The sequence below is a fragment of the Pleurodeles waltl genome, chromosome 5, assembly GCF_031143425.1.
Source record: "Pleurodeles waltl isolate 20211129_DDA chromosome 5, aPleWal1.hap1.20221129, whole genome shotgun sequence".
Taxonomy (NCBI): Eukaryota; Metazoa; Chordata; class Amphibia; order Caudata; family Salamandridae; genus Pleurodeles; species Pleurodeles waltl.
Window position 1 is genome coordinate 1,705,220,217 of NC_090444.1, and position 15,792 is coordinate 1,705,236,008.

At 46.2% G+C, this 15,792-nt stretch overlaps 1 protein-coding gene across 1 annotated transcript in view; it reads right to left on the reverse strand.

Annotated features, from left to right (window-relative positions):
- The window catches only part of CD2AP (CD2 associated protein), a 470,782-nt gene that overhangs the window by 78,549 nt on the left and 376,441 nt on the right, over positions 1-15,792 (reverse strand). Inside the window, exon 15 of the mRNA XM_069236053.1 lies at positions 1,002-1,088. Coding sequence (XP_069092154.1) covers positions 1,002-1,088 — 87 coding nt within the window. The remainder of the gene's footprint in view (positions 1-1,001; positions 1,089-15,792) is intronic.

Consider the following 15,792-nt stretch of genomic DNA (forward strand, 5'->3'; position numbering starts at 1 on the left):
GCTCTGGAGCTTGAAGTGAAGGCATCCCTAACAGTAGCCTGCAGATGGAGAGGACTGAGGGGAAGCTTTGGGGAGACAGCGTGGTAACATTTCATGTGAGCAAAGAGGCTCTTCTGGTGCTGAAGTCACTGCCTCCTCAGGCATCAGAAAATGAAACTCATTCCTCACTTGGTAATCGGTTCAAATAGCATCTTGTAACATCAGAATCTTACCCCAAATATCTGAGATCCCCTAATGAGGAAGAAAATCTCATGCAGGTTGTGGCGTTATTCTCCCCAAAGCAGAACATTTGCTGCTAGTTGATAAATAAGCCCAAGCGATGCAGCAGGGTCAGAGTTTTCTCCAGCTGGTTTTAGATAAGTGCAGAAGTCCCTGTATTCACTAGCCAATTATGTACATATGAAATTAGGTGGACTTCTGAGGATGGTAAATACCACAGCTAGCACACTGGTGAAGACTCACTGAGTAGTCATAAGGCTAAAGGGCAGAACTGTGCTTTGACAGCACTGAGACCTAACAATAAATCAAAGGTAACACCTGTCAAAGGGTTAAATTCATAGATGAAAATAGGCTTCCTGGCAATTAATGGATGCCATCCAATAATGCACATTCAGGTTAGGAGAACCAGACTCAAAAACTACTATTGTTGCATTCTGGACAGACAGAACCGGAAATGTAGTCATGTGGCACATCTGGCAGAGTTGGACAGCTATTTCAAAGAGGAAATGTTTTCTGGCCCACGCTTGGTGCCTCAAATACATTTATATAAAACAAGGAATCTGCAGCAAGAAGTATCCATAGGAATTATTTTTTCTGCATCATCTGGATCAGACCTACTTACCAGCACTAGACATTGTCACCAGTGAAACTGTACCAAAGTATGAAGGGAAAAATAGTATTGAAGGAAAATTTACAACAATAGGTTGATAAAAACTTTGAAATTGACCCATAGCTTACTGAAGATAAATTTTCGAATTATTCGTAAACCCTTGTCACCTTACCTTTCTACCATCAAATGGCTTTGGTTTGGCACTTTCGTAGGCCTCCTCTTTAGGCACCTCTGAAACGTCCTTTAAATCTGTAACAGGCTAAATAAGGAAAAATTAGTTATTTTCAAGGAAAATCATGTAAACAAAAACAGTTATTTTTTCCACATTGTTCCCAAATAAAATGCTTGTTATGTTATTGGGGCTGATTGTTCTGCTTTACAATTACAATATTCTGATCTCCTTTTAGAATAGAATGAATTCAGAAGTATGTTGATCTTTAACACAGAAATTGCTGATGGGGACCTGTTGTCCTTTCATAATAGATTGCTCTACCGCACCACACATTTTAATACGTACAATGATTAAATGGCCAAGTTGGCAGTGCATAGAGTTTGTCCATTTCCTTCTTACGACATTAAATTATGATAGTCTCAATATAATATTTTAGGTTTTCTCTCCACTACATTTGTTTTTAATTAATTGTAATATAACTTCCATTTTGCATTCTAATTACTGCAATTTTGCATCTCCTTCATTCTTCCAGTAAAAACAAATTAAAGCAGAAAATGTAACCTCCTTTGAGGGCTGTGTAACTATTTTGGGTACTATACTGTGCCTATTCCATAAGTCTGCAAAAAATGTGGGTATTTATAGCTCAACGTTCCTTGCAAGACGATGGTTAAAAGAATAACTTTGAAAGGGATTTTTTTACTCATAAAAGAAAGAGTATTTTCAGTAACCCATTAATTTCCATAATAGAGCTATACAGAAATTAAGTAAATCAATCAAACTTAAAAGAAGAGGCATTTAAAAAAAAATACTGACAAATTCAGAAGTCTGGCGTTGGCAAACTGACACTATGATGATCTAAAACATTTTATAACAAGCACTTGCAACAAAACCTAAAAAGTAAGCTACCATGGCAGCAAATACTTGCAATGAAATCTTAATTTTGGAAAAAACTAACAAACACATATAATTGTAATCTAACAGTATGGGTGCCTCCTACCATGCAGGTATACTACCAACAAGCATAGAAACTAGTTTGAGTTTTAATAATCACAAGGAAGTAGACGGGGTGGTATTTCATCCCCCAGTCTTCTTTTTTCTTTCATCGCCGGAAAGAAGTTGCTTGACGTGCTGTGAGTTTGGTGCAGGTGTTGGGGCTGGACTTCATCTCCCTGCCTTCTTAATTCACTCCTCAAGTGCCCAGCCGAAGACCGGGACAACACAGGATATCTGCGCCTGGCAGAGGTTGGAGACCCCCCCACCCCTGTTCATTTACTCCAGGGTGTCCTGTCAGTTGTAAATTTTATAAGTACATAACTTTTCTCTCACCCGACTTAGCCTGTAACATCAATACCCTACAGGCCCTGTAAACGCCTGCATAAGAACCACCTCTGTAATTGATAATACTCACAATGTCCCATTACCACACTGGGTACCTAAATGAGGAATCCCAGGTGTCCTGAGGAAAGAGTCTCAATAACACAACTGATACATAAGCAACTAGCTCCATCAAACATGGCCAATCAATATTAAATTAAATGATATACATATTCACAAACCCAAATTTTACCAAAAATATGCAACAAACTAACATGGACCAGACATTAACCCTAGAAAAAATGCATAGCCTAAAAAACAATAATCACACTCATACTAATTCAGTCATATCATATTTAAAAATGTGACAAGGACCCAACATAATACATTAGGAACAGCAAGTATCATACAAAAAGGAACACATATTATAACGCCAGGCAGGCCAACCAGTCTCGCCAAAGATGTTACAGCAGAATAATACTGAATTAGTGTCATAATCTACCGACTCCAATGAGTTCTTCACATATACTATGTTATATTATTAATCTAACTTTCTTGTTATTGTTTCTCCTTTTTAATACTATACGTCCTTTGTTCCTTCTTTCTGTTGGATGGATAAATCAGTTGTAGCATAAAGTATATTGTATATGAATATCAATGTTGATCCAAAGAGGCATCCTTGTCATTACATAGTAGTGCCAACGTACGTTTCAGTGAAAAAGCGGCCCAGCCGGGTCACTCACCTTCTTCAGGGCACAAACAGTTGACATGCACAAGGTAATTCCAGGGTAAAATCTACTATTCACATGGTCTATATTTCTGAAATATACCCCATCATCTCCGCCAGCAGCCACGTCACCTTCAGTCATACCACCAAACTCCACTGGACTAAACACCGCTGCGTCCACTTCACCTTCCATAAACCCGCCACACACCACCACCCACAACAGATCCCCTGCCGCAGCTGTAACAAGATCACTGAAGATCAGCTGATTGCCACCCTCGCCCTGCCGCCCTTCACCACTGACCCCAACACAGCCGCCCTCAACCTCAGACACTGTATAGATGACTGAGCCAACACCCTCGCCCCACTCAGGAAACCCTACAACAATCGCATCAGCACTTAAGCCATCTGGTTCACCACCGACCTTCAGGCCTCCAAGTGGGAGTGCAGAAAAATGGAGAAGACCGCTGCGACTCCCTCTCTACCTTCTTCCATCGCAAGATCACGGACATCCACAACAGCTTCAACACCTCGACCCCCACAACCACCACTAACCCCAACGCACCCAGCCACACCAACCTCCTGATCTCCTGGACCCACATCAACGACGAGGACACCATCAAAACCATGAGCACCATCCGCTCCTAATCTCCCTCCAACCCCTGTCCCCACCATGTCTTCAACAAAGCAAGCCCCATCATCGCCCCCCAACTCCGTACTCGTCAACAGTTCCTTCGAGATGCCACCGTCCCAGAAAGATGGAAGCAAGTCAACGCCCTGCTAAAGAAACCCAAAGCAGACACCGGAGATCTCAAGAACTACCAGCCCATCTCCCTCCTCCCCTTCCCGGTGACGGTCATTGAGAAGATTGTCAACGGCCAACTGACACGCTTCCCGGAAGACACCACCACGCTGGACACAACTCAATCCGGATTCCGTAAGAACCACAGCACCGAGACTGCCCTCATCACCGCAACCAACGACATCAGGACCATGCTCAACAAAGGCGAAACTGCAGCCCTCATCCTCCTAGACCTCTCGGCTGCCTTCGACGCAGTCTGTCACCACACTCTCCACACACGCCTCCACGACGCAGGGATCCACCACAAAGCCCTGGAATGGATGACATCCTTCCTCTACGGCAGAACCCAGAGTCTCCGCCTCCCTCCCTTTTTGAAGCCACCAAGACCATCTGTGGCATTCTCCAAGGATCCTCTCGCAGCCCAACCCTTTTTAACATCTACATGGCACCGCTAACCAACATCGTCCAATCCCACAACCTCAACATCATCTCCTACACCGATGACACCCAGCTGATCCTCTCACTCACCAAGGACCCCGCCACAATGGAATAAAGGCCATCGCCAACTGGATGAAGAGGAGCCGCCTGAAACAGAACTCAGACAAGACGGAGATCCTCATCCTCGGCTCCAACCACTCCGCATGGGACGACTCCTGGTGGCCAGCCACTTAAGGAACCGCATGATGCTCAGGATTTCTCCTATATCAGTCAGTGTCAAAACCTTGGTGCTTCTAAAAAGAGAGCATATGCCCTTATGTCACTGTACTTGTTGCAGTCTTGTTGTCCCTCAGCACCTGGATGGACCTGCGCTTGATAAAAGCCATAGATGACTTAAGGGCCCGTCAGATGTGACAGAGTTCCAGTGTTTTTATAAGATGCTGCTGCTCCACCAGAGTACCATCTGCCATCCACCACTGAAAGACCTGTGCCATTATGAACATGTAGATATTATTTGAGAAACTTCTCTAATGTTTAGCCCACTGCAGACACAGCTTGCACTGAAGGACCTGTCTGCACCACTAAATACGAAGCACCACCAAGATGCATTATACTAGTAGACTCAGAAGTCTGACAAGTCTGGATCCTAGCCTATCTCATACTCGATGCATACTTGAAATGACAACTGCGGTCAGACTCGCTCAAGGATGAGCAGACTCTTAGAAAGTTGCAGGTAAGATTTTGACTTGTTGATAGAAACCTAGAAACCACCAGAGCAGACAACACTGCCATTGGATTTCCTAGTGATCCAATGCGCGCTGAGGCAAACTGGCCTTCGACAGCCAGAGATCCATTCTGCAAAGATCAACCGGGACACCCACCACGGTCTTAATTAAAAAAAGAGGACTCTATTTAAGGCTGAAACGCTGGACAGTGAATTGAAAGTGTTCAGTTCCCTCTACCAAGGATAAGTATTCCACATAAGACTGCAGGACTGGAACATGTATGTATGCGGCCTGCAGTTTTAATCCTCTTGATCCAAGGGCAGCAGTTCAGCAACCAGCTTCCATCCTTCTTGGGGAATAAGAAGTGCAGAGAATAGCATCCCACTACCCACCTGCCACAGGAACTACTTAGTTTTGCACCCTTTGATAAACCCCTCCCTGGAAATGACAAGTGTGATCTGCGTAAGTCAGTGTTTAAGCGGAGAAAATGTGAGTGGAGATGTCCAGAAAGCAAAAAGGACAGATAGCTACTTGGCTAAATTAAACATGGTCAAGCTGATTTACCAACGTGCAGACAGTAAAGACCACATAAGGGTTACCTTATATGGAGAAATCTGTTTGCACAGAGATAAGGCGTTACAGAACCTATGTAACTTGTTTTTCTATTATAGGCTTCTGGTTGGAGATTCCTTACCTTGGAATAAATTCCAAAGCAATACCTCTCCAGTGGTGGGTCAGCAAACAGATTTAGAGCAGGAAGCATTGGAGGACCGAACAAAGTGCCTGTCATGACCAACTTGACAGTCTAGGCAGTAATGCTTTATAACCACGTGCAAAGATTCCCACATCACAGCTTGACAAGACGTTTGCAAGCTAACACAGTGTCGCAGCTTCAGCTCTGGTAGCAAGAGCCCACAAGCCTTGCGTGCTTGGTTTTTTGGCCAGTGCGTACCAGGTTTTGATGCAGAGCACTATCCACCATGCAATAATTTCTGCACAGCCTTTTCCTCCTTCGCCGGACGAACCCAATAAAGAGATGATAGTCCACCTGGAACTCTGGTGCGATCTATGTAGATGAACGCTCTTTTGTAGGCCCAGGTGGTGGGGTTTCAATTCCTCTATGCAAGGTTGAGGGGTGCAAAGAAGGGAGGCAATGTGATGGTTTTCACTACGTGAAAGGTTGTTACCAATTTCAGCAGAACAGAGGCATGTGCTCTAAGAACCAGTTTTTCTGGAAAACAATTTGTGTAAGGACAGCACACAGAGTGTCTGCAGTTCACTAACTCTCCTGGCCCATGTAATGGCCACCAAAGAGACTGTTTCGATGGTCAACAAACGTAGAGGGCAATTGTGAAGGACAACTGCATCAGGAAGGGCAAAACTAGGTTCATGTCCCACTGGAACATGAAAGGTTTTGGAAGGAACATATTCAGTTGTCCTTTTAGAAAACTAGTCATAACCAGTGACTTGAATAGGAGGGGATGATTCGGCAACTGCAAGAATGCTCATGTGGTTCAAAGATACAGTGCCCAACCAAAGGCTTACCAGCCTAACGGAATAAAAACAAAGCCTCAAAGGTGTAGAAAGGGGATCAACATTTTTGGTAGCACACCAAGTCACACATTTGTCCCAATGGCTGGCATATACGGTCTTGGTTGAGGGATGCCCGCCTGGCAGAATGACATGTATACACCAAGGTGATTGACCTCCCAAGTACCAAAAATGTCCAGAGTTATTTTCCCAAGTACAAAGGACCTCCTTACCAATCAACTCATAAGAAAAACGATATTTGAGATCTTGCTTCACTCAACTCATCATGGCATGCTTCATCCCCCCCCCGACCTCATACTGGAGTGAGATGGTACTACTACGGTGGACTCCACTAAACATGGGAGTTGCTTGATATTAACCACAAATTAGGTAAAACATTAAATTTGCCCACTAACCACACATTTTTTTAAACTTATATCATGGCTACCCCTAAATAAATACTCTTTTGGTATAATATTTTTAATTGAATACCTGTACCTTTGTTTACTGTTCTGAAAATAATATCAAAGAACTTCCATGATTTTTAGAGTCCACTGGAGTATTACAATCAGGTTCTCATCTTTAGGGCACAGAGTCAAGAATTTCTGGGTCCCCGAGTGCTGGCTTATGGCAACTAGCAATGGGAGAGCTCACAACCAGGGCAGACAAGGGTTTCAACATAGCAATCAAAATCAATTCAAATGAAGCCTCGTTGAATAGTAACAGACTCCAAAAGTCTGGGTTTCTGAATTCTTGTCAAAACGTTTATTTTGATCTCCTAAATCTGGAGTGGTAAATGCAACCCCTGTAATGACCTATGAACCACTACTGAAAAAGAGGCCCTTTCTTGTGTCTTGAAAGTGAAAAATTCAGAAAAATGACTGAGGTCACTGCATTTTGTAACTCATTGTATAGACTTGCATCAAATTTAGGAAGTGGGTCCTGGCTCACCAAAATCCACCTAGACATTTTTGAATTTGGACAGCCAGTTTTAAATCGCTGCCAAGAGTGAGACGCCAAATGGACTGTTACCCCTATAAGCTTCTGTGGAAATTTACCACAAGTGCCTCTTTTTAAAATGTCTTCTACTTGTACAGCTTGAGTAAGAGCCCTTGTGCTGTTTACACATACAGGCTGCGAGAGGAAGGACGTTGTTTGACTGTCTGGTATCTCTACATGGGTAGTTCTGCTGCAGATGGGACCAAGAATAAATTGGTTATGGCTTTTAAAGGCCTAATAATTTATTTGGTTATGCAAATATAACTATTCCTTTTCTTTTTGACTAAAGTATATGTCATAAGTGCTTCAGTGTACTATCATTTTAACTGAAAACTGTACAAAATATAAATTTGGATTTGTTTGACATAGAAAAGTGATTGATGTGGCTTTCTCAATGTCCAATAATGTCCCAAACTTATATAAAATATTAATTTACTCATACATGCTCCATGTTGTACATAGAAATGCATGATATCCCCATGAGTCAGGCATATAAAGGTCCAGGTTTTGATCTACAGTGCTGGGCCAAGTTAGCTACCTTAATGGCCATCTGGCAGTTGAAAACCTCATCAGAACAATAAGCCCAATTTGGTAGGGATTAGCTATCAGCGTAGGAATATAAGAGACTAAGGGCCTGTTCTGGATAATGCTCCCACTAAATGCTCGTCAGAGGTGGAATCTCTGGACTGGGTAGAAATACCTACCCTTCCAGACCTCTTCACTATTAAACACCTGCAGGGGACAGAGACTTGGAAGGAAGATTAATACACAGAAGGAGGTCAAAGCAGCCTACTGGGGACAATTAACCCCCTAACCCCCTTCCTACCCAACCTAGAGAGAACTCCAGGCCTGTACTATTTGGACACTGTCTAAAGACCAGAAGCGCTGGCAGCCCCACTCCATTGGTGGACAGCATAAGGTGGACTTGCTTGGGAACCTGAAGGAGAAGGTTCCCTTTGACTTCTGCTGGATTCGTCCTGAAGGGTACTCCTTGACTTCTGCTGGACATACATGCTCTGCAACTGGGCGGGAAGCTCTGGGAAGTGCAGACTGAAAGGAGTCTGCCTTGAGAGGCTGCTCCAAAAAGACCCAGGTAAAGGCAATTACATTACCAGATGCCAGGAAAGGCAGGAAGGTCCTGGAATCTTTATATCTCCCTGCTGCTGCAAAGAAGGAGCAGTGGCCAGGAGATGGAAAAAAAAAAAAGCATTTTAACATTCACCAGCGAAAACTTTAAAGGCAGAAAGGCTCTGAGAATGTATTCCTGAAGCAAACCTCCACAAAATCAAAAACTACATTTTTTTGACACACTGGAGCCAGAGATATTCATGTGAAGCAAATTTAGTGGATAGCAGAAGTGCACTAAGGGTCTGGATCACTGCAGCATGTCATCCTTTCCCAGGCAGGATCTTTATCGCATTGGGAAGATCCAGTGCTGTGGGGATCAGTAGGTGTAGAAGTGCTGTTGTGCCATATGTCCCAAAATTGAGAATTGACAGTTATGTGATAGCCCAGGGAGCACTGGAGCCTGATCTCCATGGTTCATGATGCAAGGGGGCCCGGATCACAAGAAAAGTTTTCCCTACTACGCTATTGCAGGTAAACAGGAAAAAACAAAAGCCTGCTTCCCTGCCAATGCACGGATACGTACCCAGCCGGTATGAAGTTGGCCCAATTGGCTAGGCTTGTCCTCCCTTGCAGTCTCAGCAGGAGTACATACTGCACCCAGGGAAAGGGGGTGGGTGGTGTTGGGGGGGGGTAGAGATACATCAAAATGCACCAGCAGCACATTGTAAACAAAAAAAAAATATATATATATATATATATGGAAAATGTCACTTACCCAGTGTACATCTGTTCATGGCATTAGTCGCTGCAGATTCACATGCTGTGCACATCCCGCCATCTGGTGTTGGGCTCGGAGTGTTACAAGTTGTTTTTCTTCGAAGAAGTCTTTTTTCGAGTCACGAGACCGAGGGACTCCTCCCATTTCGACTCCATTGCGCATGGGCGTCGACTCCATCTTAGATTGTTTTCCCCGCAGAGGGTGAGGTAGGAGTTGTGTATGCTAGTAATAGTGCCCATGCAATGGAGTGAATACGTATGTACATAATGAAGTTTAAAGTAATATATTTACAAATTTACAAATGTTCAAGATCAACTTCTAAACGGCTACAGGCTCCCGGGGAGGCGGGTGGGCGCATGTGAATCTGCAGCGACTAATGCCACGAACAGATGTACACTGGGTAAGTGACATTTTCCGTTCGATGGCATGTGTAGCTGCAGATACACATGCTGTGCATAGACTAGTAAGCAGTTATCTCCCCAAAAGCGGTGGTTCAGCCTGTAGGAGTTGAAGTTGTTTGAAATAATGTTCGTAGTACAGCTTGACCTACTGTGGCCTGTTGTGCAGTTAACACATCTACACAGTAGTGTTTGGTAAATGTATGAGGCGTAGACCATGTTGCTGCCTTACATATTTCGTTCATTGGAATATTTCCTATAAAGGCCATGGTAGCACCTTTTTTTCTGGTTGAGTGTGCCTTTGGTGTAATAGGCAGCTCTCTCTTTGCTTTAAGATAGCAGGTTTGAATACACTTAACTATCCATCTAGCAATGCCTTGTTTATAAATTGGATTCCCTGTATGAGGTTTTTGGAAAGCAATAAATAGTTGTTTTGTTTTTCGAATTAGTGTTGTTCTGTCAATGTAGTACATTATTGCTCTTTTGATGTCTAATGTATGCAGTGCTCTTTCAGCTACAGAATCTGGCTGTAGGAAGAACACTGGTAATTCTACCGTTTGATTCAAGTGGAACGGTGAGATCACCTTTGGTAAAAATTTTGGATTTGTCCATAGAACTACTTTATGCTTGTGTATTTGAATAAATGGTTCTTGTATGGTAAATGCTTGAATTTCACTCACTCTTCTTAGAGATGTGATGGCAATCAAAAATGCAACTTTCCATGTTAAGTATTGCATTTCACAAGAGTGCATGGGCTCAAAAGGTGGACCCATGAGTCGTGTTAAGACAATGTTGAGGTTCCATGAAGGAACTGGTGGTGTTCGTGGTGGTATAATTCTCTTTAGGCCTTCCATAAATGCTTTTATGACTGGTATCCTAAATAATGAAGTTGAGTGCGTAATTTGCAGGTAGGCTGAAATTGCGGTAAGATGTATCTTTATTGAAGAGAAAGCTAGTTTTGACTTTTTCGATTGTAGTAAGTATCCTACTATAATCTTTGGCAGATGCATGTAAGGGTTGAATTTGATTATTATGGCAGTAATAAACAAATCTTTTCCACTTATTTGCATAGCAGTGTCTAGTAGGTTTCCTATCTTGTCTTATGACCTCCATACATTCTTGTGTGAGGTCCAAGTGTCCGAATTCTAGGATTTCAGGAGCCAAATTGCTAGATTCAGCGATGCTGGATTTGGATGTCTGATCTGTTATTTGTGTTGTGTTAACAGATCTGATCTGTTTGGTAGTTTGACATGAGGTACTACTGAGAGGTCTAGTAGTGTTGTGTACCAAGGTTGTCTTGCCCATGTCGGTGCTATTAGTATGAGTTTGAGTTTGTTTTGACTCAATTTGTTTACTAGATATGGAAGGAGTGGGAGAGGGGGAAAAGCATAAGCAAATATCCCTGACCAGCTCATCCATAACGCCTTGCCCTGAGACTGATTTTGTGGGTACCTGGATGCGAAGTTTTGGCATTTTGAATTTTCCTTTGTTGCAAATAGATCTATTTGTGGTGTTCCCCACATTTGGAAGTAAGTGTTTAGTATTTGGGGGTGAATCTCCCATTCGTGGATCTGTTGGTGATCCCGAGAGAGATTGTCTGCTAACTGGTTCTGAATTCCTGGAATAAATTGTGCTATTAGGCGAATGTGGTTGTGAATCGTCCAATGCCATATTTTCTGTGTTAGGAGACACAACTGTGTCGAGCGTGTGCCTCCCTGTTTGTTTAGGTAATACATTGTTGTCATGTTGTCTGTTTTGACAAGAATGTGTTTGTGGCTTATTATGGGTTTGACCCAAGGGTAGGTCGCTCCCCCTGCCGCTGCAGCTCCTCCAAGTTCCCGAGTTCCTGTGTTCCTGAGACCCACCTAACTGTAAGTACCCCCCTCCTCCCAGCCCCTCGCCCTGCCCCGCGCCACTCACCTTCTCTCCTGCTCCTGCTTCTTTTCCTCCTCTCTGTCTCTTCCTCCTCGCTCCCCCTCTGCAATCTTCTTCTGTGTTCTTCTGTTCTTCCCTTCTGTTCTTCTGTGTTCTTCCGGTCTTCTGTGTTCTTCTTCTCTGTTCTTCTCTGTGCTTCTGTGTTCTTCTTCTCTGTGCTTCTGTGTTCTTCTTCTCTGTGCTTCTGTGTTCTTCTTCTCTGTGCTTCTGTGTTCTTCTTCTCGGTTCTTCTGTGTTCTTCTTCTCGGTTCTTCTGTGTTCTTCTTCTCGGTTCTTCTGTGTTCTTCTTCTCGGTTCTTCTCTGTTCTTCGGTCTTCTGCTCTTCCGGTCTTCTGCTCTTCCGGTCTTCTGCTCTTCTGTTCTTCTGTCTTCTGTTCTTCTGTCTTCTGTTCTTCTGTCTTCTGTTCTTCTGTTCTTCTGTCTTCTGTTCTTCTGTCTTCTGTCTTCGGCTCTTCTACCTCCTCCGTCTTCTTCCCCCGAGCCTGCCCTCCTGCTCCTTCCTCATCCCCCTCCCTCACTCGCCTCCCCCTCTCTCACCCCTAGCTAACCCGTTCGCTATCTACCTCCCTCACTCCTCCTATCTTCCTATCTCTCTAGCTCCCTATCTCACTATCTAACTCCCCCACTCTCCACCTCCTCCTACCTATCTGTCTATCTATCTATTTCCCTATCTATCGACTTCTCTATCTATTTCTCTATCTCTCCCCCCCTCCCGCCACCCCCTCTACTACCTATCTCCCTATCCTCTCACTCTACCTCTCTCCCTCACCCACCTCTACAACCCCCCCTCCCCTATCTTCACAACCCTACTCCTATCTCTCTCCCTAATCTCCAAACCTCCTAACACTCACCCTCCTCCACCCTAAACCCCCTCCCCCAGCTCCTCTCACTCTACCTGTCCCCCCCCTCCCTCGCGCTTTCCCGCCGCGACCTCCTGCACGCCCCCGCCCCCCAGCTCCCATTCGCCCCCAGCTGACCCCTCCCCCCCCTCCTACCTCTTATGGCGGCCGCTGCGCGACAGTGGTAGCGACCCTTGACCCAAGGGTAGGTCGCTCCCCCTGCCGCTGCAGCTCCTCCAAGTTCCCGAGTTCCTGTGTTCCTGAGACCCACCTAACTGTAAGTACCCCCCTCCTCCCAGCCCCTCGCCCTGCCCCGCGCCACTCACCTTCTCTCCTGCTCCTGCTTCTTTTCCTCCTCTCTGTCTCTTCCTCCTCGCTCCCCCTCTGCAATCTTCTTCTGTGTTCTTCTGTTCTTCCCTTCTGTTCTTCTGTGTTCTTCCGGTCTTCTGTGTTCTTCTTCTCTGTTCTTCTCTGTGCTTCTGTGTTCTTCTTCTCTGTGCTTCTGTGTTCTTCTTCTCTGTGCTTCTGTGTTCTTCTTCTCTGTGCTTCTGTGTTCTTCTTCTCTGTGCTTCTGTGTTCTTCTTCTCTGTGCTTCTGTGTTCTTCTTCTCTGTGCTTCTGTGTTCTTCTTCTCTGTGCTTCTGTGTTCTTCTTCTCTGTGCTTCTGTGTTCTTCTTCTCTGTGCTTCTGTGTTCTTCTTCTCTGTGCTTCTGTGTTCTTCTTCTCTGTGCTTCTGTGTTCTTCTTCTCTGTGCTTCTGTGTTCTTCTTCTCTGTGCTTCTGTGTTCTTCTTCTCTGTGCTTCTGTGTTCTTCTTCTCTGTGCTTCTGTGTTCTTCTTCTCTGTGCTTCTGTGTTCTTCTTCTCTGTGCTTCTGTGTTCTTCTTCTCTGTGCTTCTGTGTTCTTCTTCTCTGTGCTTCTGTGTTCTTCTTCTCTGTGCTTCTGTGTTCTTCTTCTCTGTGCTTCTGTGTTCTTCTTCTCTGTGCTTCTGTGTTCTTCTTCTCTGTGCTTCTGTGTTCTTCTTCTCTGTGCTTCTGTGTTCTTCTTCTCTGTGCTTCTGTGTTCTTCTTCTCTGTGCTTCTGTGTTCTTCTTCTCTGTGCTTCTGTGTTCTTCTTCTCTGTGCTTCTGTGTTCTTCTTCTCTGTGCTTCTGTGTTCTTCTTCTCTGTGCTTCTCTGTTCTTCTCTGTTCTTCTCTGTTCTTCTCTGTTCTTCTCTGTTCTTCTCTGTTCTTCTCTGTTCTTCTCTGTTCTTCTCTGTTCTTCTCTGTTCTTCTCTGTTCTTCCGGTCTTCTGCTCTTCCGGTCTTCTGCTCTTCCGGTCTTCTGCTCTTCCGGTCTTCTGCTCTTCCGGTCTTCTGCTCTTCCGGTCTTCTGCTCTTCCGGTCTTCTGCTCTTCCGGTCTTCTGCTCTTCCGGTCTTCTGCTCTTCCGGTCTTCTGCTCTTCCGGTCTTCTGCTCTTCCGGTCTTCTGCTCTTCCGGTCTTCTGCTCTTCCGGTCTTCTGCTCTTCCGGTCTTCTGCTCTTCCGGTCTTCTGCTCTTCCGGTCTTCTGCTCTTCCGGTCTTCTGCTCTTCCGGTCTTCTGCTCTTCCGGTCTTCTGCTCTTCCGGTCTTCTGCTCTTCCGGTCTTCTGCTCTTCTGTCTTCTGTCTTCTGTTCTTCTGTCTTCTGTTCTTCTGTCTTCTGTTCTTCTGTCTTCTGTTCTTCTGTCTTCTGTTCTCCTGTCTTCGGCTCTTCTACCTCCTCCGTCTTCTTCCCCCGAGCCTGCCCTCCTGCTCCTTCCTCATCCCCCTCCCTCACTCGCCTCCCCCTCTCTCACCCCTAGCTAACCCGTTCGCTATCTACCTCCCTCACTCCTCCTATCTTCCTATCTCTCTAGCTCCCTATCTCACTATCTAACTCCCCCACTCTCCACCTCCTCCTACCTACCTATCTGTCTATCTATCTATTTCCCTATCTATCGACTTCTCTATCTATTTCTCTATCTCTCCCCCCCTCCCGCCACCCCCTCTACTACCTATCTCCCTATCCTCTCACTCTACCTCTCTCCCTCACCCACCTCTACAACCCCCCCTCCCCTATCTTCACAACCCTACTCCTATCTCTCTCCCTAATCTCCAAACCTCCTAACACTCACCCTCCTCCACCCTAAACCCCCTCCCCCAGCTCCTCTCACTCTACCTGTCCCCCCCCTCCCTCGCGCTTTCCCGCCGCGACCTCCTGCACGCCCCCGCCCCCCAGCTCCCATTCGCCCCCAGCTGACCCCTCCCCCCCCCTCCTACCGCTTATGGCGGCCGCTGCGCGACTGCGCAGCGGGCGCGCGCAGCGGGCATGCCGCTGGCGCGCCGGAGGCGCACCAGAGGCAAGCCCGTCTGCGCCCGTCCGCGCCTGGCCCGCGCCCAGCGCCACGACCCCTGGTCCCCAGCTCCCCCAAGCCCCGCTGATCCGCTACGACCCCACCACCCTCCACGCCCTCAACCCAGGGCGCTCCAAAACCTGCTTCCTAGCTCACCCCAAACGCACCCATGGACCCTTCGCCTGCAACTCCTGCAAACGCATCTTCCACCACGCAACTACCACGACCACAAGCCCACGCGCCATCAACCACCTCAAGTGCATCCTGGTCAACGCTCGTTCCGTCCACAAGCACGCCGTTGAACTTTGGGACCTCCTGGACTCCACAGCCCCGGACGTCGCCTTCATCACGGAGACATGGATGAACGCCTCCTCTGCTCCAGACATCGCTACCGCCATCCCCGAAGGCTACAAGATCTCCAGAAAAGACCGCACCAACCAAGTAGGAGGAGGTGTCGCCATCATCTTCAAAGACTCCATCAGCGTCACCACCTCCACCGAAGACCCCCCCCTCGCCGCTGAACACCTGCATTTTCAGATTCGCACCGACCCAAGGACCACCCTCAGAGGATCCCTCGTCTACCGTCCTCCCGGACCTCGCGCCTCTTTCAGCGACGCCATCGCCGACTTCATCTCCCCGCACGCCCTCGCCTCACCGGACTACATCCTCCTAGGCGACCTCAACTTCCATCTGGAACAAAACAACGACCCCAACACCACCACCCTGCTCGACAACCTCGCCAACCTCGGCCTCAAACAACTGGTGAACACCGCCACCCACATCGCCGGACACACGCTCGACCCTATCTTCTCCGCCAGCAAACACGTCTTCTTCAGCCACACCTCTGCCCTACACTGGACCGACCACAGCTGCGTCCACTTCACATTCCGACG